Here is a 23,046-nt window from a genome sequence, read left to right as displayed (position 1 = left end):
CCCCATCAGAGACCCCTATATTAGTATATGACCCCATCAGTGACCCCTATATTAGTACATGGCCCCATCAGTGACCCCTATATTAGTACATGACCCCATCAGTGACCCTTATATTAGTACATGACCCCATCAGTGACGTCTATATTAGTACCTGACCCCATCAGTGACCCCTATATTAGTACATGACCCCATCAGTGACCCCTATATTAGCACATGACCCCATCAGAGACCCCTATATTAGTACATGACCCCATCAGAGACCCCTATATTAGTATATGACCCCATCAGTGACCCCTATATTAGTACATGGCCCCATCAGTGACCCCTATATTAGTACATGGCCCCATCAGTGACGTCTATATTAGTACATGACCCCATCAGTGACCCCTATATTAGTACATGACCCCATCAGTGACCCCTATATTAGTACATGACCCCATCAGTGACCCCTATATTAGTACATGACCCCATCAGTGACCCCTATATTAGTACATGACCCCATCAGTGACCCCTATATTAGTACATGACCCCATCAGTGACGTCTATATTAGTACATGACCCCATCAGTGACCCCTATATTAGTACATGACCCCATCAGTGACCCCTATATTAGTACATGACCCCATCAGTGACCCCTATATTAGTACATGACCCCATCAGTGACCCCTATATTAGTACATGACCCCATCGGTGACCCTTATATTAGTACATGACCCCATCAGTGACCCCTATATTAGTACATGACCCCATCAGAGACCCCTATATTAGTACATGACCCCATCAGTGACCCCTATATTAGTACATGACCCCATCAGAGACCCCTATATTAGTACATGACCCCATCAGAGACCCCTATATTAGTACATGACCCCATTGGTGACCCCTATATTAGTACATGACCCCATTGGTGACCCCTATATTAGTACATGACCCCATCGGTGACCCCTATATTAGTACATGACCCCATCAGTGACGTCTATATTAGTACATGACCCCATCGGTGACCCCTATATTAGTACATGACCCCATTGGTGACCCCTATATTAGTACATGACCCCATCAGTGACCCCTATATTAGTACATGACCCCATCGGTGACCCCTATAACCAGTGTGTATTTTGTGCTGCTGCTGAGCTTTACGTTTTTCATCTCTTTTCCAGGGCCGCGATGAAGATGGCGAATATCGACCACGTGTTTGACTATATGTTCACTAACCCCAAAGACCCTCAGGGGGTGAGGACTTCATTTTTTATTTTTAGGCTTTAAGCATTCTGTGAGATAAAAAAGAGGGGCTTTCTCTAATTATTGAAATAGCGCCACTCCATGGTCTGTGTAAGTAATTACAACTCATTCACTGGAAGTCTAGTTCTAGTTGTAGATGGTAAATCTGTTTTATTTATGGTAGATAATGGATAAATGTGATGGGGGATTTAGTCTATTTTCTGGATCAGTATAGACCAAACTACAGAGGGTTAGTCCGGTCTATTGTGCTCCTCATTTATAAAAAGGTCACAGGACTCTCGATCATTTCTGCGCACGGACTTGGGGATCTATGATTTAGACTGTATTTAAACCTGCTCCAGCATCGTCTGACACTTCAGCGGACTTTAGCCCAATGCAAATTTTTGCCGAAAAGTCGCTATTGATAAATTTAGCACCAATGCATTTGTCTGTCTAAAATAGACTAAAATGCATCGTGCTAAAAATCCTCTAAAGAAAAAGTCGCAAAAAGTTGCACGTATTTAGACTGCGACTTTCTGTGCAACAATTATAGACAGGAAAAAAAAAAAGTCTAAATCTCTGATAAATCTCCTCAATGACTCTACCAGCAGAATAGTGAGTGCAGCTCTGGGGTATAATACAGGATATAACTCAGGATCAGTACAGGATAAGTAATGTAATGTATGTACACAGTGATCTCACCAGCAGAATAGTGAGTACAACTCTGGTGTATAATACAGGATATAACTCAGGATCAGTACAGGATAAGTAATGTAATGTATATACACAGTGACCTCACCAGCAGAATAGTGAGTACAGCTCTGGAGTATAATACAGGATATAACTCAGGATCAGTACAGGATAAGTAATGTAATGTATGTACACAGTGACCTCACCAGCAGAATAGTGAGTACAGCTCTGGAGTATAATACAGAATATAACTCAGGATCAGTACAGGATAAGTAATGTAATGTATGTACACAGTGACCCCACCAGCAGAATAGTGAGTACAGCTCTGGAGTATAATACAGGATATAACTCAGGATCAGTACAGGATAAGTAATGTAATGTATGTACACAGTGACCCCACCAGCAGAATAGTGAGTACAGCTCTGGGGTATAATACAGGATATAACTCAGGATCAGTACAGGATCAGTAATGTAATGTATGTACACAGTGACCTCACCAGCAGAATAGTGAGTACAGCTCTGGAGTATAATAGAGGATATAACTCAGGATCAGTACAGGATAAGTAATGTAATGTATGTACACAGTGACCTCACCAGCAGAATAGTGAGTACAGCTCTGGGGTATAATACAGAATATAACTCAGGATCAGTACAGGATAAGTAATGTAATGTATGTACACAGTGACCCCACCAGCAGAATAGTGAGTACAGCTCTGGAGTATAATACAGGATACAACTCAGGATCAGTACAGGATAAGTAATGTAATGTATGTACACAGTGACCTCACCAGCAGAATAGTGAGTACAGCTCTGGAGTATAATACAGGATATAACTCAGGATCAGTACAGGATAAGTAATGTAATGTATGTACACAGTGACCTCACCAGCAGAATAGTGAGTACAGCTCTGGGGTATAATACAGGATATAACTCAGGATCAGTACAGGATAAGTAATGTAATGTATGTATACAGTGACCTCACCAGCAGAATAGTGAGTACAGCTCTGGAGTATAATACAGGATATAACTCAGGATCAGTACAGAATAAGTAATGTAATATATGTACACAGTGACCTCACCAGCAGAATAGTGAGTACAGCTCTGGGGTATAATACAGGATATAACTCAGGATCAGTACAGGATAAGTAATGTAATGTATGTACACAGTGATCTCACCAGCAGAATAGTGAGTACAGCTCTGGAGTATAATACAGGATATAAATCGAGATTTTCCTAGCTTGTGACGGAAAATATAAGTTATATGAAGACAGGAGGCGAGTATCTTATGCATTAATCTTTCTTTCTTTAATGCTCATAGCAGAAACATCATGCAATTTTTTCAAAACAAAAAACTACAATTCCCAGCAGTCCCCTGTACACTCCTCCCCTCCTAGCCTGACTGGCTGCTATAAAAGGGGGCTGCTTGTAGATCCTCTTCCTCTTTCTTTATGCAAATTTCTTGAACGTCAACCGAACCATCGAACACCGGAACCGTGCCGCTTGGACCCTTCCGAACCGCCGGCCAACAGGACCGCAAAACTGTTAATGAACAATGTCGACAGAAAACATCAGTCTTCTACAATACCAGGACGTCTTCACCGTCTCCGCTCAATACCCTGGAAAGACAAGAAACAGCATAACAGGGTTGGGTCGGGAGGGAAGATACTCGCCTCCTGTCTTCATATAACTTATATTTTCCGTCACAAGCTAGGAAAATCTCGATTTATATATCAGACAGGAGGCTCATATCTTATGCAAGTTTAAAGCTAACTTCGAATAAAAGAAGACAAAACATAACAGTTAAAGAACTGATACCGACACATGTTCTCCTGGCCTGAAATAGAAATGGCGAAAAGTCGTCTCCGACGACCAATCAGCCGCCAACAAGAGGTCTGACAAAGAACCTCCTGAAGTAACCACTTTTGTGGCCATTGCTCCCCTAGACGAGTGAGCACCGAATAGGGAGATATCAATCCCTGCTAATTCCATGGCTGATCTCACCCACCTGGCCAAAGTGGCCGAGGAAACCGGTAGGTGCGGCTGCACGTAAGATATTAACAATTGGCTATGATTAAGCGACCGTACCGACGCTGTCCGAGTCTCGTACATCTGGAGACAGCGCACCACACAAAGTTTGGGGTGCGACGGAAAAAAGGGATAGAATACTGATTGCAAACCCGTTTTGGTTCGCTGAGCCACGGAAAAGCGTACTCCTTCAGGTGAGAATTGACGCCTAGAGATGTCGAGCTCTAACATCCGATACTCTTTTAATGGAAACAAGACATAATAATGTAGTCAACTTAAAAGACAGGAGTTTCAATGACAATATCTCGTTGTCTTCCCAAGAGGAAAACGTATCCAACACCCGGGAGACATCCCAAGTAGATTGGTACCTAGTACGAGGAGGATGTTTAAATGTAACTCCCCTGAGGAGACGACACACTAACGGATGTTTATCAACCGGTAAAGAGTCCTCTGGGCAATGATATGCCGAGATGGCGGATCTGTACACATTTAGAGAACTATAAGATTTTCCTATCTCAAAAGAATCCGCCAGGTAGTTCACTATGACTGGAACAGGTGCTTGAGTGGGATCAACTTGTCGTTGATCACACCAACGAACCCACAAGGCCCATGCAGATCGACACACCGATCTTGTCCCGGGGGCCCAGGCCAAGGCGAGGAGATCTCTAGCTGATTGTGAAAGTTCGCCACCTGGGTCTGGCACCCCGAAACCAACCACGCTAGGAGCGTGAGATTGCCCTCCAGAACCAGCGGGTGAAGACCCTTGGCTGGATTCGTTAGACTAGGTGAGTGCGGAATTAATCTGGGATAGTCCATAGACATCCCCAACAGAAGAGGAAACCACGGTTGCGTCGGCCACCATGGAGTGAGCAGAACCATCGTCGCTTTCTGAGTCGCAACTTGAAGAAGGACTCTGATAATCAGAGGGAACGGAGGGAACGCATAATGTGTCCCTGTCGCCCACTTCTGACGGAGGGGTAACTGACAGTTGAGGCGTGAGGCAAAGAGGTCCGTATGTAATGGGCCCCATAACTCTTGGAGCGCCAGGAAAACCGACCAATCCAGGGTCCAATCGCTGGAGTCGATCAAGTAGCGAGAATTCCAGTCCGCCACCTCGTTGGCGACCCCTGGAAGATATTCCGCTATAGGGAAGATATTCCGGGACATACAGAAATGCCAAAAGTCGGACGCAATGTCCGTCAAAATTCTGGATCTCGTGCCTCCCAGGCGGTTGATATATTGTACTGCCGCCACGTTGTCCATGCGTAATAATACGCAACAATTGGACCTCTGTCTCAGGAAGCTCCTGATAGCGAAAAACGCTGCCAGGAGTTCCAGAGCGTTGATATGGAGAAGAGATTCCTCTTCTGACCATATCCCTCCGGTGGAGTCCTGCCCGCAACGAGCTCCCCAGCCTTGGCGACTCGCATCGGATTCTATGATCACGTCCGGACAGGAATTGAATATCGTCCTGCCGTTCCATTCTACGGCATGACGCAACCACCAATGCAACTCCGACACCGATTCGGGACATAGTGTTACCTCGTCGGCGTACCGTAAACCCTGCCGGAGATGCAGGGTTTTGAGGCGTTGGAGTGCTCGATAATGGAGTGGAGCTGGGAAAATCGCCTGAATGGAAGCTGACAGTAAGCCGACTATCCGTGCGATCAGCCTCAAAGAAGTTTGACCCTTGTGTAAAACCGCCCTGATTTCCTTGCGAATCAGAGCCAGTTTTGATGTTGGTAGACGTAAAACGGCTAGTTGGGTGTCCACTAGAAAACCCAAAAATTCCATCTCTTGGGCCGGATGAAGCACCGACTTCTTGTGATTGATGAGGAATCCTAATTCCTCTAACAGAGCCACTGTCCACTGTTTGTGTAGCAGAGCTTGAGACCTGGACCGTGCCATGATCAGTAGATCGTCCAGATATATTATGAGTCTCACCCCCCTGCTCCGAAGAGCAGCTACCACGGGTTTCATTAACTTGGTGAAACACCACGGGGCCGACTACAAACCGAATGGAAGGCAAGTGAATTGCCACATTCGGTTTCTCCACAGGAATCTTAGGAATTTCTGTGAGGAATGGTGCATTGGGACGGTGAGATACGCGTCCTTTAGGTCGATTTTCACTAGCCAGTCTCCTGGCCGCAGAAGATCTCTTAATAGATGGATGCCTTCCATCTTGAAGTGACGATATGTCACATGCTGGTTTAGATCTCTTAAGTTTATCACCGGGCGATAGCCGCCGTCTTTCTTCTTGACTAAGAAGAGGTTGCTGACAAAACCTGGAGACTGGGGGTCTACTTCCAGAACAGCCCCTTTTGTCCGAAGTTCTAGTAGTTCCTCGTCTATGAGGGCTACATTTTGAACAGAAAACCGTATTGGTTGTGGAATAACATTTAGAACTGGCACAGACAGGAATTCTACGGTGTATCCCATCACCGTGTTGAGAACCCAGGCGTCTGCCGTAATCGTGGACCAGACGTGGGTAAAATACATTAGCCTGCCCCCCACTAAGGTACTTGGTAGTGAAAGTGGAAGGGTACTCACCAGTTGTCGGGCGTGACCTGGGATAACCACGTCCCCCGCGTCCTCTCCATGGTCGACCCCGGGGGGGGAAAAATGGTGCGGGTTGAGCCACTGGCAAAGCATACGGCTGGTGTACGGGCTGGTATTGTTGGGCCCCTGGTCTGTTGTAGGGCCTGAAAGAAGCATTGCGGCCGGCAGATCGGCCTCTGCTTCTGCCGGCCTTGCCAAAAACCTTGACGGGTTGGCCCGCCTTCTTCAGTGAAGATTGGGCCTTGTCAAGGCTTGTGAAGAGGGACACAAATTTGTTGATATTCTTAAGTAAGTCCTCTCCAAACAACATTCCCTCGGCCGAGGGACCTGGTTCGCTCTCAGCTAAATGTGACAGTTGAGGCTCTAGTTTCATGAGGATTGATCTCCTCCTTTCAATAGAGCAGGTAGTATTTGCACTACCGAGCATACACACGGCCCTTTGGGCCCAGCCTCTTAGCTGCTCCAAGTTGACCGGTTGGGCCGTGGAGGCCGCCTGTTCCGATAAATTTAGAATTTTGGTCAGTGGCCCTAACATATCCAAAATCCTGTCTTGGATGAGCTTAAAAGAACGCTCAATCCCTTTCTTTGCGTATCTACCGGACCGCGTCAGGTATTTGAGCAAGACGGGATCTATTTCCGGCGTTAATGTCACTTTTTTTAGCAATAAAAGGTCTAGGGCATTCTGCCCGTAATTTGTTGCGATTGGACCGGTCGATAGCCCTTCTGGTCCAGAACTCTATATACTGAGCGACCTGAGGTAGCGGTGCCCAGTCTCCTGAACGTGGATGCGAAATAGCATCAGGGCTGAAAAATGGCTGCCCTAGTGTATCTAAAATCGCCTCGTTTGGCGTGCTTGTTGTGGCATCATTGAAGTCTGCCATGAGCCCCGCATCTGAGTCCGCAGACTCTGAATTATCATCATCAGCCATCTCCGATGCGGTAGATGAGTCATCATTAGAGGTGTCAAAAGAATTGGGTTTAGACCGTCTGGTGGTCTTATGCCTCTTTATTGTCTCCTTGAGGCCCAAGGGTCGTACTTGTTCAGATTGATGCGGGGCGTGACAGGCCGGGTTGGGTCCTGTCTGGGACATATTATTATCTTCCCCTGTCGGGGAGTAGAGTTGGGCTGACACGTGTTTCCGTTTAGAACGGGCTTTACCCCCTGTAGGTTGGATGCCCGATGTAGTGGCTTGTGGTTTAATAGGCAGAGTAGCTGATGCTAAAGCAGCTTGGACAGATTTGTTAATAAGGTCCTGAAGTTGTGAAGGTGACATAAATTGGGAAGCGTCTAGCTCCACAGTACCACCAGCAGCTACAGACAATATGGGTACAGGGGTAACAAAATGATCATCTTCAGACATGATAGTATAATAAGCTACAAGTAGCTAGGATATAAATAGCGCGGTATCTACAGATAATTCTATGAGGTAACAGACCCTGGGTCTATGCTACCTGTTCACACACCGAGTTATGCTCACAGGAGTATTGACTAGGCAGGTAGAGAAGGAAGCCTACTACAAGATAGCTCGATTAAGCCACAGGCACACAACAGACCGTACGCGATGCTGGCGCTCCCTCACTCCGTTCGCACAACACTGGTGGCGGGAAGAAGGGGCGTAAACCAGCTACAGGGTTCGCGGCCGTAGTCTCGCGAGACTCCGACCGCAAGCGCTGTGATAGGTCACGCGGCCTATGAGGTATGCGAGAGCGTCCGGAGTGCGTCACAAAACCACGCCTCCGACACTCTGAGCCCGCGAAGAGAGGATCGCGGCGGGAAAATCTGGCAAGAAGATGCGTGAAGGCCCCCCCCCCCCCCAAGATGGAGTACGGTAAAGAACAGAGTGAGAAAGAGGGGGGGGGAAGGGGAAAGGAGGAGAGAGGATAAGGACAGTAAATAGGAGCGTGGAGGTGTGTGCGGTAAATGACACACAACCTGCACGCAGATGAAAGCTATATATTATATATATATATAAATGTGAAACCAATAAAACGTACAAAATAACAATATGAAAATCTGCAAGTAATGAATCTTATATGAATGACCATATACAACAATGATTACTATATACGACTACTATATACGATTACTATATACTATTACTATATATGATTACTATATATTATTACTATATATGATTACTATATACGACTACTATATACGACTACTATATACGACTACTATATACGATTACTATATACGATTACTGTATACGATTACTATATACGATTACTATATACGATTACTGTATATTATTACTGTATACGATTACTATATACGATTACTATATACTATTACTATATACGATTATTATATATTATTGCTATATATGATTACTATATATGATTACTATATATGATGACTATATACGACTACTATATACGACTACTATATACGACTACTGTATACGACTACTGTATACGATTACTGTATACGATTACTGTATACGATTACTATATACGACTACTATATACGACTACTATATACGACTACTGTATACGACTACTGTATACGATTACTGTATACGATTACTGTATACGATTACTGTATACTATTACTGTATATTATTACTGTATATTATTACTATATATGATTGCTATATATTATTACTATATATGATTACTATATATGATTGATTACTTTATATTATTACTATATATTATTACTATATATGATTGATTACTATATATTATTACTATATATTATTACTATATATGATTACTATATATGATTACTATATATTATTACTATATATGATTGATTACTATATATTATTACTATATATGATTACTATATATTATTACTATATATGATTACTATATATTATTACTATATATGATTGATTACTATATATTATTACTATATATGATTACTATATATTATTACTATATATTATTACTATATATTATTACTATATACGATTACTATATATGATTGCTATATATTATTACTATATATGATTACTATATATGATTGCTATATATGATTACTATATATTATTACTATATACGATTACTATATATGATTACTATATATGATTACTATATATGATTACTATATATTATTACTATATATGATTACTATATATTATTACTATATATGATTACTATATATGATTACTATATATTATTACTATATATGATTACTATATATTATTACTATATATGATTACTATATATGATTGCTATATATGATTACTATATATTATTACTATATATGATTACTATATATGATTACTATATATGATTGCTATATATGATTACTATATATTATTACTATATATTATTACTATATATTATTGCTATATATGATTACTTTATATTATTACTATATATTATTACTATATATTATTACTATATATTATTGCTATTAATGATTGCTATATATTATTACTATATATGATTACTTTATATTATTACTATATATTATTACTATATATTATTACTATATACTATTATTGTTCCATGTGGTCTCCTCTGTCTCATCCTTTTTGTTTTTATAGAAACCAGTTCTGAAAGATCGAGACTCTGAGTTGCTTTATTTTGCGGACGTTTGTGCCGGTCCCGGGGGCTTTTCGGAATACGTCTTATGGAGAAAGAAATGGCACGCCAAGGGGTTCGGTATGACCCTCAAGGGACCCAACGACTTCAAGCTGGAAGACTTCTATTCAGCGTCCAGTGAACTCTTCGAACCTTATTATGGTAAATCTTTTGTCTTGTGTAGAAATGTAGGAGGAGATAATAAAGTAAAACGTGACTCCTCATAATCTCATACACATAAGTGTCTGTGCTGGGGGGCAATTCTGTTCCCATGGAGGTATACAGATATAACTAATGGAGGTTACTGGAGCTCTGTGGATATTTTGAAGTGTCTATGCCAGTGTATCCCAACCAGGGTGCCTCCAGCTGTTGCAAAACTACAATTACCTGCATGCTAAGCATCAGGTATCATGGTCTAAGCCAGTGTTTCCCAACCAGGGAGCCTCCAGCTGTTGCAAAACTACAATTCCCAGAGTGCTAAGCAGCAGGTATCATGGTCTAGGCCAGTGTTTCCCAACCAGGGAGCCTCCAGCTGTTGCAAAACTACAATTCCCAGAGTGCTAAGCTGCAGGTATCATGGTCTATGCCAGTGTATCCCAACCAGGGTGCCTCCAGCTGTTGCAAAACTACAACCACCAGCATGCTAAGCAGCAGGTTTCATGGTCTGGGCCAGTGTTTCCCAACCAGGGTGCCTCCAGCTGTTGCAAAACAACAATTGCCTGCATGCTAAGCATCAGGTATCATGGACTAGGCCAGTGTTTCCCAACCAGGGAGCCTCCAGCTGTTGTAAAACTACAATTCCCAGAGCGCTAAGCTGCAGGTATCATGGTCTATGCCAGTGTATCCCAACCAGGGTGCCTCCAGCTGTTGCAAAACTACAACCACCAGCATGCTAAGCAGCAGGTTTCATGGTCTGGGCCAGTGTATCCCAACCAGGGTGCCTCCAGCAGTTGCAAAACTACAACTCCCAGCATGCTAAGCAGCAGGTATCATGGACTAGGCCAGTGTTTCCCAGCCAGGGTGCCTTCAGTTGTTTCAAGACTACAACTCCCAGCATGCTTAGCAGCAGGTATCATGGTCTGGGACAGTGTTTCCCAACCAGGGTGCCTCCAGCTGTTGCAAAGCTACAATCCCAGCATGCCCGGACAGCCAAAGGCTGTCCGGGCATGCTGGGAGTTGTAGTTTTGCAACAGCTAGAGGCACCCTGGTTGGGAAACACTGGTCTAGGCAGTGGATGGGAGACTAAAAGCAATGCACAGAGCAGTGTTTCCAAACCAGGGGGCCGAAGGCTGTCCAGGCATGCTGGGAGTTGTAGTTTTTCAACTGCTAGAGACACCTTGGTTGGGCAACACTGGTATACACCATTGGAGATGATACAGGACATACATGGTCAGATTACAGCGAGACTGCATAGCCGAATGAGACATTTCTCCTGGACTGACACATTGTAGCAAACTCTCAGGCCAGGAGAGGATTATTTAGACTGGATACAATGTAACAGGCCCTTCTAATGTTTGTTTGTATTACAGGTGAAGGAGGGGTGGAAGGGGACGGGGACGTCACTCGCCCGGAGAACATCACAGCCTTTCGTAACTTTGTTATGGACAATACAGACCACAAGGGGGTGCACTTCATGATGGCGGATGGGGTATGTAAGGGGGGGCCGTCAGTGCCATGTACGGATATAGAGAGTCTATTACTATGATGGATAGTTGGCTGTGTGTCCATGAGGATGTGTCCTCCTCCTTATAGGGCTTCTCTGTGGAAGGTCAGGAGAACATCCAGGAGATACTGAGCAAACAGCTCATGCTCTGCCAGTTCCTGGTAGGACTGTCTGTCGTCAGAATAGGTAAAACGGTCTATCTATCTATCCATATATCTATCTCATATCTATCTATCTCATATCTATCCATCTATCTATCTCATATCTATCTATCTCATATCTATCTATCTATCTCATATCTATCTATCTCATATCTATCTATCTATCTATCTCATATCTATCTATCTCATACCTATCTATCTATCTATCTCTCTCATATCTATCTCTCTCATATCTATCTATCTCATATCTATCTATCTATCTATCTCATATCTATCTTTCTCCTATCTATCTATCTATCTCATATCTATCTCATATCTATCTATCTCATATCCATCTATCTATCTCATATCTATCTCCTATCTATCTATCTATCTAAATATCCCAGGAGAGCAGCACAACCAGATAGTGCTTCAGGTAGCTGGTGCACGCTGTGTAGGAGCCTTGGTTCGGGATCCCAATAGATAAATCCAAAGAGGCAGCAGCACACAAGGTATACGGTGCAAAAAAGTATGTGGTTTTATTGCATCAGTGCATACAGAGCAACGTTTCTGCGACCTCCTCGTCGCCTTTCTCAAGCTTTCTCGAGCTTGAGAAAGGCGACGAGGAGGTCGCAGAAACGTTGCTCTGTATGCACTGATGCAATAAAACCACATACTTTTTTGCACCGTATACCTTGTGTGCTGCTGCCTCTTTGGATTTATCTATCTATCTATCTATCTCATATCTATCTCCTATCTATCTCATATCTATCTATCTATCTCATATCTATCTATCTATCTCATATCTATCTATCTCCTATCTATCTCATATCTATCTATCTATCTCCTATCTATCTATCTATCTCATATCTATCTATCTCATATCTATCTATCTATCTCCTATCTATCTATCTATCTATCTATCTATCTATCTCATATCTATCTATCTCATATCTATCTATCTATCTCCTATCTATCTATCTCCTATCTATCTATCTCCTATCTATCTATCTATCTCCTATCTATCTATTCTGCAGTTCGGTCCCTGATTTATGTTTCCTATTACAGGTGGACATTTCATCTGTAAGACCTTTGACCTGTTCACCCCGTTCAGTGTGGGTCTCATCTATCTGCTGTATTGCTGCTTTGACCGCGTTTCTCTCTTTAAGCCACTGACCAGCAGACCCGCTAACTCCGAAAGGTGAGCGCCCAGGGGCATGAGACCTGCTCCACAACTCAGACATATTTACTCTGTATGTTCTGTAATAATATAAAAAGACCCTTGATAGATCTGTCTTAGATGTAACCTAATAATATATGAGGGGGATACATAACACTATTAAAAGAGGAGAAGGGGTTATTTTATATGTTCTAGATATAAGCTTATGTTCTACCATGTTGGATCAGTCCATTATTATAGGTAGTGACTGTACATTGGATCGGTCCATTATTGTAGGTAGTGACTGTACATTGGATCGGTCCATTATTGTAGGTAGTGACTGTACATTGGATCGGTCCATTATTGTAGGTAGTGACTGTACATTGGATCGGTCCATTATTGTAGGTAGTGACTGTACATTGGATCGGTCCATTATTGTAGGTAGTGACTGTACATTGGATCGGTCCATTATTTTAGGTAGTGACTGTACATTGGATCGGTCCTTTATAGTAGGTAGTGACTGTAGTAGTAGTTGACAAAGGCCATTGGGCCGAAACGCGTCCTGCGAGTCGCTATTCTGCATTACCTTGCATATGGATTAATAAACCACTATGATTAAGCATACCGAGTGAGTGCCGGGATTTTTTCTACCTACCATTATTGTAGGTAGTGACTGTACATTGGATCAGTCCATTATTGTAGGAAGTGACTGTACATTGGATCAGTCCATTATTGTAGGAAGTAATTGTACATTGGATGAGTTCATTATTGTAGGTAGTGACTGTACATTGGCTCGGTCCATTATTGTAGGTATTGACTATGCATTGGATCGGTCCATTATTGTAGGTAGTGACTGTACATTGGATCAGTCCATTATTGTAGGTAGTGACTGTGCATTGGATCAGTCCATTATTGTAGATAGTGACTGTACATTGGATCGGTCCATTATTGTAGGAAGTGACTGTACATTGAATCAGTGCATTATTGTAGGTAGTGACTGTACATTGGATCAGTCCATTATTGTAGTTAGTGACTGTACATTGGATCAGTCCATTATTGTAGGTAGTGACTGTACATTGGATCAGTCCATTATTGTAGGTAGTGACTGTACATTGGATCGGTCCATTGTTGTAGGTGACTGTACATTGGATCAGTCCATTATTGTAGTTAGTGACTGTACATTGGATCAGTGCATTATTGTAGGTATTGACTGTACATTGGATCAGTCCATTATTGTAGTTAGTGACTGTACATTGGATCAGTCCATTATTGTAGGTAGTGACTGTACATTGGATCAGTCCATTATTGTAGGTAGTGACTGTACATTGGATCAGTCCATTATTGTAGGTAGTGACTGTACATTGTATCAGTCCATTATTGTAGGTAGTAACTGTACATTGGATCGGTCCATTATTGTAGGAAGTGACTGTACATTGGATCGGTCCATTATAGTAGGTAGTGACTGTAGTAGTAGTTGACAAAGGCCATTGGGCCGAAACGCGTCCTGCGAGTCGCTATTCTGCATTACCTTGCATATGGATTAATAAACCACTATGATTAAGCATACCCAGTGAGTGCCGGGATTTTTTCTACCTACCATTATTCTAGGTAGTGACTGTACATTGGATCGGTCCATTATTGTAGTTAGTGACTGTACATTGGATCAGTCCATTATTGTAGGTAGTGACTGTACATTGGATCAGTCCATTATTGTAGGTAGTGACTGTACATTGGATCGGTCCATTATTGTAGGAAGTGACTGTACATTGGATCAGTGCATTATTGTAGGTAGTGACTGTACATTGGATCAGTCCATTATTGTAGTTAGTGACTGTACATTGGATCAGTCCATTATTGTAGGTAGTGACTGTACATTGTATCAGTCCATTATTGTAGGTAGTAACTGTACATTGGATCGATCCATTATTGTAGGAAGTGACTGTACATTGGATCAGTGCATTATTGTAGGTAGTGACTGTACATTGGATCAGTCCATTATTGTAGGTAGTGACTGTACATTGGATCAGTCAATTATTGTAGGTAGTGACTGTACATTGGATCAGTCCATTATTGTAGGTAGTGACTGTGCATTGGATCAGTCCATTATTGTAGGAAGTGACTGTACATTGGATCAGTCCATTATTGTAGGTAGTCACTGTTCAATGGATGAGTCCATTATTGTAGGTAGTGACTGTACAATGGATGAGTCCATTATTGTAGGTAGTGACTGTACATTGGATCAGTCCATTATTGTAGGTAGTGACTGTACATTGGATCAGTCCATTATTGTAGGTAGTGACTGTACATTGGATCGGTCCATTATTGTAGGAAGTGACTGTGCATTGGATTTGTCCATTATTGTAGGTAGTGACTGTACAATGGATGAGTCCATTATTGTAGGTAGTGACTGTACATTGGATCAGTCCATTATTGTAGGTAGTGACTATACATTGGATCGGTCCATTATTGTATGTATTGACTATGCATTGGATCGGTCCATTATTTTAGGTAGTGACTGTACATTGGATCGGTCCATTATTGTAGATATTGACTATGCATTGGATTGGTCCATTATTGTAGGTAGTGACTGTACATTGGATCAGTCCATTATTGTAGGTATTGACTGTGCATTGGATCGGTCCATTATTGTAGGTAGTGACTGTACATTGGATCGGTCCATTATTGTAGTTAGTGACTGTGCATTGGATCAGTCCATTATTGTAGGTATTGACCATTCATTGGATCGGTCCATTATTGTAGGTAGTGACTGTACATTGGATCGGTCCATTATTGTATGTATTGACTATGCATTGGATCGGTCCATTATTTTAGGTAGTGACTGTACATTGGATCGGTCCATTATTGTAGGTAGTAACTGTACATTGGATCAGTCCATTATTGTAGGTAGTCACTGTTCAATGGATGAGTCCATTATTGTAGGTAGTGACTGTATAATGGATGAGTCCATTATTGTAGGTAGTGACAGTACATTGGATCAGTCCATTATTGTAGGTAGTGACTGTACATTGGATCAGTCCATTATTGTAGTTAGTGACTGTGCATTGGATTTGTCCATTATTGTAGGTAGTGACTATACATTGGATCAGTCCATTATTGTAGGTAGTGACTGTACATTGGATGAGTCCATTATTGTAGGAAGTGACTGTACATTGGATGAGTCCATTATTGGAGGTAGTGAATGTACATTGGATGAGTCCATTATTGTAGGTAGTGACTGTACATTGGATTGGTCCATTATTGTAGGTAGTGACTGTACATTGGATGAGTCCATTATTGTAGGTAGTGACTGTACATTGGATCAGTCCATTATTGTAGGTAGTGACTGTACATTGGATCAGTCCATTATTGTAGGTAGTGACTGTACATTGGATCGGTCCATTATTGTAGGTAGTGACTGTACATTGGATCAGTCCATTATTGTAGGTAGTGACTGTGCATTGGATCAGTCCATTATTGTAGGAAGTGACTGTACATTGGATCAGTCCATTATTGTAGGTAGTGACTGTACATTGGATCAGTCCATTATTGTAGGTAGTGACTGTACATTGGATCAGTCCATTATTGTAGGCAGTGACTGTACATTGGATCAGTCCATTATTGTAGGTAGTGACTGTACATTGGATTTGTCCATTATTGTAGGTAGTGACTGTACATTGGATCAGTCCATTATTGTAGGTAGTGACTGTACATTGGATTTGTCCATTATTGTAGGTAGTGACTGTACATTGGATCAGTCCATTATTGTAGGTAGTGACTGTACATTGGATTTGTCCATTATTGTAGGTAGTGACTGTACATTGGATCAGTCCATTATTGGAGGTAGTGACTGTGCATTGGATTTGTCCATTATTGTAGGTAGTGACTGTACATTGGATCAGTCCATTATTGGAGGTAGTGACTGTACATTGGATCGGTCCATTATTGTAGGTAGTGACTGTACATTGGATTTGTCCATTATTGTAGGTAGTGACTGTACATTGGATCAGTCCATTATTGTAGGTAGTGACTGTACATTGGATCAGTCCATTATTGGAGGTAGTGACTGTACATTGGATCGGTCCATTATTGGAGGTAGTGACTGTACATTGGATTTGTCCACAGTTAGCTAAGAGACAGCTGAGACAGTTCATGAAAAGTGGATCCATCAGCCTCTGGTGTATCTTATTGCCGACAGTCACTGGTGCTCGGGCTGACAAACACCTTGGCACCAGGATGGAATTCTAAGTCACCACTGTAACCTGGCGCTTGGGATTTGTGGAGCGCTGCATAGGAGATGGGTGGGAGGTAAAGAGGGATCAATGCCTCAAAGAAAAAGAAATCACAGGAACAAATAGTTACAAAATGTGCAGCAAGATGAAGAATGTGAAGCATAAAGGACACATAGACCCCAACAAATAAGACCCTGAAAACATCTTGTGAGAGAGAGAAATGCTGATCGGTGAATGGTCTATTACAGTGGTCTTTAACCTGTGTACCTCCAGATGTTGCAAAACCACAACTCCCAGCATGCCCGGACAGCCCTCGGCTGTCCGGGCATGCTGGGAGTTGTAGTTTTGCAACATCTGGAGGTCCGCAGGTTGAAGACCACTGGTCTATTAGAACTCATTACTTGATACATTATGGATCTGACCGGAGCCTCATATACTGGCCCCAGGACAGGTCAGAAGAACATTGTTCCACCTCTCTTATCCTCAGTTCTCTTCCATCCAGACACACTCGCTGCACCCCCCTCCCACATGGCAGTCGCTGTATCCCGTTTAGATCTGCAGACAAAACAAATGATACATGTTTCTCAGCTAATGTGTGATCTGTAAAGTTTTAAAAGAAAGTTTTTCTTCTAAGCTCTAGAGTCATAGAAGCCAAGCTCAGGTGAGGTCTCCATCCTGCCTTCTCTGCCCTATATGATTGATGTCCAGGAGTCAGTGTTGGAAGCCAAACTCTGTCCATCAATCATGCAGGGAAGAGAGAAGATGTTCATGCTGCCGCTCCACTTGGCCTCTATAATTCTGAGTTAAGAAGAAAGCATGATTTTATTACTTACCCATATTTGACAGGATTTCAGAATTTTGCTCCATGACATTAGATGAAACAGCACTCACTATTCTGCTGGTGGAGTCACTGTATACATACATTACTTATCCTGAGTTATATCCTGTATTATACTCCAGAGCTGTACTCACTATTCTGCTGGTGAGATCACTGTGTACATACATTTTATTACTTATCCTGTACTGATCCTGAGTTATATCCTGTATTATATCCCAGAGCTGCACTCACTATTCTGCTGGTGAGGTCACTGTGTACATACATTACATTACTTATCCTGTACTGATCCTGAGTTATATCCTGTATTATACTCCAGAGCTGTACTCACTATTCTGCTGGTGGGGTCACTGTGTACATACATTACATTACTTATCCTGTACTGATCCTGAGTTATATCCTGTATTATACTCCAGAGCTGTACTCACTATTCTGCTGGTGAGGTCACTGTATACATACATTACATTACTTATCCTGTACTGATCCTGAGTTATATTCTCTATTATACCCCAGAGCTGTACTCACTATTCTGCTGGTGAGGTCACTGTGTACATACATTACATTACTTATCCTGTACTGATCCTGAGTTATATTCTGTATTATACCCCAGAGCTGCACTCACTATTCTGCTGGTGAGGTCACTGTTGTATATACATTACATTACTTATCCTGTACTGATCCTGAGTTATATCCTGTATTATACTCCAAAGCTGTACTCACTATTCTGCTGGTGAGGTCACTGTGTATATACATTACTTATCCTGTACTGATCCTGAGTTATATCCTGTATTATACTCCAGAGCTGTACTCACTATTCTGCTGGTGAGGTCACTGTGTACATACATTACATTACTTATCCTTTACTGATCCTGAGTTATATCCTGTATTATACTCCAGAGCTGTACTCACTATTCTGCTGGTGAGGTCACTGTGTACATACATTACATTACTTATCCTGTACTGATCCTGAGTTATATCCTGTATTATACTCCAGAGCTGCACTCCCTATTCTGCTGGTGGGGTCACTGTGTACATACATTACATTACTTATCCTGTGCAGATCCTGAGTTATATCCTGTATTATACTCCAGAGCTGTACTCACTATTCTGCTGGTGAGGTCACTGTGTGCATACATTACATTACTTATCCTGTACTGATCCTGAGTTATATCCTGTATTATACTACAGAGCTGTACTCACTATTCTGCTGGTGAGAACACTGTGTACATACATTACATTACTTATCCTGTACTGATCCTGAGTTATATCCTGTATTATAGTCCAGAGCTGTACTCACTATTCTGCTGGTGAGGTCACTGTGTACATACATTACATTACTTATCCTGTACTGATCCTGAGTTATATCCTGTATTATACCCCAGAGCTGCACTCACTATTCTGCTGGTGAGGTCACTGTTGTATATACATTACATTACTTATCCTGTACTGATCCTGAGTTATATCCTGTATTATACTCCAAAGCTGTACTCACTATTCTGCTGGTGAGGTCACTGTGTATATACATTACTTATCCTGTACTGATCCTGAGTTATATCCTGTATTATACTCCAGAGCTGTACTCACTATTCTGCTGGTGAGGTCACTGTGTACATACATTACATTACTTATCCTTTACTGATCCTGAGTTATATCCTGTATTATACTCCAGAGCTGTACTCACTATTCTGCTGGTGAGGTCACTGTGTACATACATTACATTACTTATCCTGTACTGATCCTGAGTTATATCCTGTATTATACTCCAGAGCTGCACTCCCTATTCTGCTGGTGGGGTCACTGTGTACATACATTACATTACTTATCCTGTGCAGATCCTGAGTTATATCCTGTATTATACTCCAGAGCTGTACTCACTATTCTGCTGGTGAGGTCACTGTGTGCATACATTACATTACTTATCCTGTACTGATCCTGAGTTATATCCTGTATTATACTACAGAGCTGTACTCACTATTCTGCTGGTGAGAACACTGTGTACATACATTACATTACTTATCCTGTACTGATCCTGAGTTATATCCTGTATTATAGTCCAGAGCTGTACTCACTATTCTGCTGGTGAGGTCACTGTGTACATACATTACATTACTTATCCTGTACTGATCCTGAGTTATATCCTGTATTATACCCCAGAGCTGCACTCACTATTCTGCTGGTGAGGTCACTGTTGTATATACATTACATTACTTATCCTGTACTGATCCTGAGTTATATCCTGTATTATACTCCAAAGCTGTACTCACTATTCTGCTGGTGAGGTCACTGTGTATATACATTACTTATCCTGTACTGATCCTGAGTTATATCCTGTATTATACTCCAGAGCTGTACTCACTATTCTGCTGGTGAGGTCACTGTGTACATACATTACATTACTTATCCTTTACTGATCCTGAGTTATATCCTGTATTATACTCCAGAGCTGTACTCACTATTCTGCTGGTGAGGTCACTGTGTACATACATTACATTACTTATCCTGTACTGATCCTGAGTTATATCCTGTATTATACTCCAGAGCTGCACTCCCTATTCTGCTGGTGGGGTCACTGTGTACATACATTACATTACTTATCCTGTGCAGATCCTGAGTTATATCCTGTATTATACTCCAGAGCTGTACTCACTATTCTGCTGGTGAGGTCACTGTGTGCATACATTACATTACTTATCCTGTACTGATCCTGAGTTATATCCTGTATTATACTACAGAGCTGTACTCACTATTCTGCTGGTGAGGTCACTGTGTACATACATTACATTACTTATCCTGTACTGATCCTGAGTTATATCCTGTATTATAGTCCAGAGCTGCACTCACTATTCTGCCGGTTGTAATGAAATGTCCCTCCCCCCAGGTACGTGGTGTGCCGTGGTCTTAAGGTGGGTTCTGAGGACGTCCGTAATTACCTGTTTACCACTAACCTTCGTCTGAACCATCTCCGCGGCTCTGATCAGGACGTTAATCTGGTGGTTCCCCTGGAGGTGCTGAGAGGTGACCGTCAGTTCTATGAGTACATGATCCGCTCTAATGAGAGGTGAGGATTGGGACCTGGACATTCTGAAACAACTAAAAGTTTCATTGTAACCTAAAGGGAATTTAAAATCTAAATGTTGTGTATTGAAAAGTTTTGGGCGTCCCGTCACATGACCGGAACAGATTTGTATCGTCTGGAATTAGACAAATTTCCATTGTATGACAACAAGCAGAGATCTTGAAAGAGAACAGAAGGAATTGATTCAGAAAGTTGTATAAACTTTTTATTTTTTATGTTTGTTACAAAGAATTTTATGAATCCAGAGTCCCCCTTTAATCACAGGAAATTTAGCAACTTTCTAATATATTTCTTTAATTTCTTCACTATTTTCATGAATGTTCCGCTCATTGATGGTTTGTTACATTATATCTGATTCATCAAACAGGAGTTCAGTCAGGAGAGGGATTTAAAGCGGACTGATACATTGTATCTTGGGGAATTTCCTCTAGACCTGATTAAAGGGGTACTCCGGTGCTCCAGCGTTCTGGACATTTTGTTCAAAACGCTCTGAGCCGCAGGCCGTGATGTAACGGACACGCCCCTTGTGATGTCATGCCACACCCCCTTCATTCATGTCTAAGGGAGGGGGCGTGTCGATAGACACGCCCCCTCCCTTAGACATGAATGGAGGGGGTGTGACGTGATGAGGGGGCGTGGCCATGACATCACAACCACCGCAGGAACCTTTCGTTCAGGAGATCGCGGGGGACCCCAACAGGGGGACCCCAGTGATCAGTCATCTTCTCTGGATAGGTGTTAAGATGTCTAGCAGTGGAGTACCCCTTTAAACAAATCCTTGAAGTGACTTTCTCTTCTTCCCGTCTTCTCTTCCAGTTACTGTGAGTTTCAGATCAAAGCTTTGGCTAAGATCCACGCCTTCGTCCAGGACTCGTAAGTAAACGCGATACCAACCAACAGAGCTTTGTTGTTACTTAAAGGGTTACTCCGGCCCTAATACATCTTATCCCCTATCCAAAGGATAAGATTTAGGATTGTGGGGGTCCCGCTGCTGGGGACCCCCGCAATCTGTCATTCTGCACCCACCTTTGTGAGCTCTCCGCAGCGCTGGAGGCTCCGAGTGGGAAGCGTTACGACCACAGGGCCGGGGTATCTTGATGTCATGACTCCGCCCCCATGTGACATCACGCCCCGCCCCCTCATGACTTCACGTCCCGTCCCCTCGTGACTTCACGGCCCGTCCCCTCGTGACTTTACGGCCCGTCCCCTCGTGACTTCACGGTCCGCCCCCTCGTGACTTCACGGCCCGCCCCCTCGTGACTTCACGGCCCGCCCCCTCGTGACTTCACGGCCCGCCCCCTCGTGACTTCACGGCCCGCCCCCTCGTGACTTTACGGCCCGTCCCCTCGTGACTTCACGGCCCGCCCCCTCGTGACTTCACGGCCCGCCCCCTCGTGACTTTACGGCCCGTCCCCTCGTGACTTCACGGCCCGCCCCCTCGTGACTTCACGGCCCGCCCCCTCGTGACTTCACGGCCCGCCCCCTCGTGACTTCACGGCCCGCCCCCTCGTGACTTCACGTCCTGCCCCCTCGTGACTTCACGGCCCGCCCCCTCGTGACTTCACGTCCTGCCCCCTCGTGACTTCACGGCCCGCCCCCTCGTGACTTTACACCCCGCCCCCTCATGACTTCACATCCCGCGTGTGATGTCACGTCCTCCCATAAACTTGAATTGAGGGGGCGGGGTGTGACATCACATGGGGGCGGAGTCATGACATCAAGATACTCCTGCCCCGTGGTCGTCATGCTTCACACTCTGAGCCTCCAGCGCTGCGGAGAGCTCACAAAGGTGGGTGCAGAATGACAGATTGCGGGGGTCCCCAGCGGCGGGACCCCCGCGATCATACATCTTGGATAGGGATGAGATGTATTAGGGTCTTATTATTGTTTAGCGTTATTCATAAACTGCTGA

The 23,046-nt window shown here is 42.9% G+C and overlaps 1 protein-coding gene across 1 annotated transcript in view; it reads left to right on the top strand.

The window, feature by feature from the left end:
* Positions 1-23,046, top strand: part of CMTR1 (cap methyltransferase 1) — a 61,243-nt gene that overhangs the window by 26,743 nt on the left and 11,454 nt on the right. Inside the window, exons 8-14 of the mRNA XM_056568673.1 lie at positions 1,161-1,233; positions 9,996-10,194; positions 11,562-11,680; positions 11,785-11,881; positions 12,904-13,036; positions 20,937-21,116; positions 21,951-22,007. Of these exons, the coding sequence (XP_056424648.1) occupies positions 1,161-1,233; positions 9,996-10,194; positions 11,562-11,680; positions 11,785-11,881; positions 12,904-13,036; positions 20,937-21,116; positions 21,951-22,007 (858 nt within the window). The remainder of the gene's footprint in view (positions 1-1,160; positions 1,234-9,995; positions 10,195-11,561; positions 11,681-11,784; positions 11,882-12,903; positions 13,037-20,936; positions 21,117-21,950; positions 22,008-23,046) is intronic.

Source organism: Hyla sarda, chromosome 3 (genome assembly GCF_029499605.1).
Source record: "Hyla sarda isolate aHylSar1 chromosome 3, aHylSar1.hap1, whole genome shotgun sequence".
In the NCBI taxonomy this organism is placed as follows: Eukaryota; Metazoa; Chordata; class Amphibia; order Anura; family Hylidae; genus Hyla; species Hyla sarda.
Note: the sequence above shows the minus strand (reverse complement) of the source record. Positions and strands in the feature narration are given on the sequence as shown.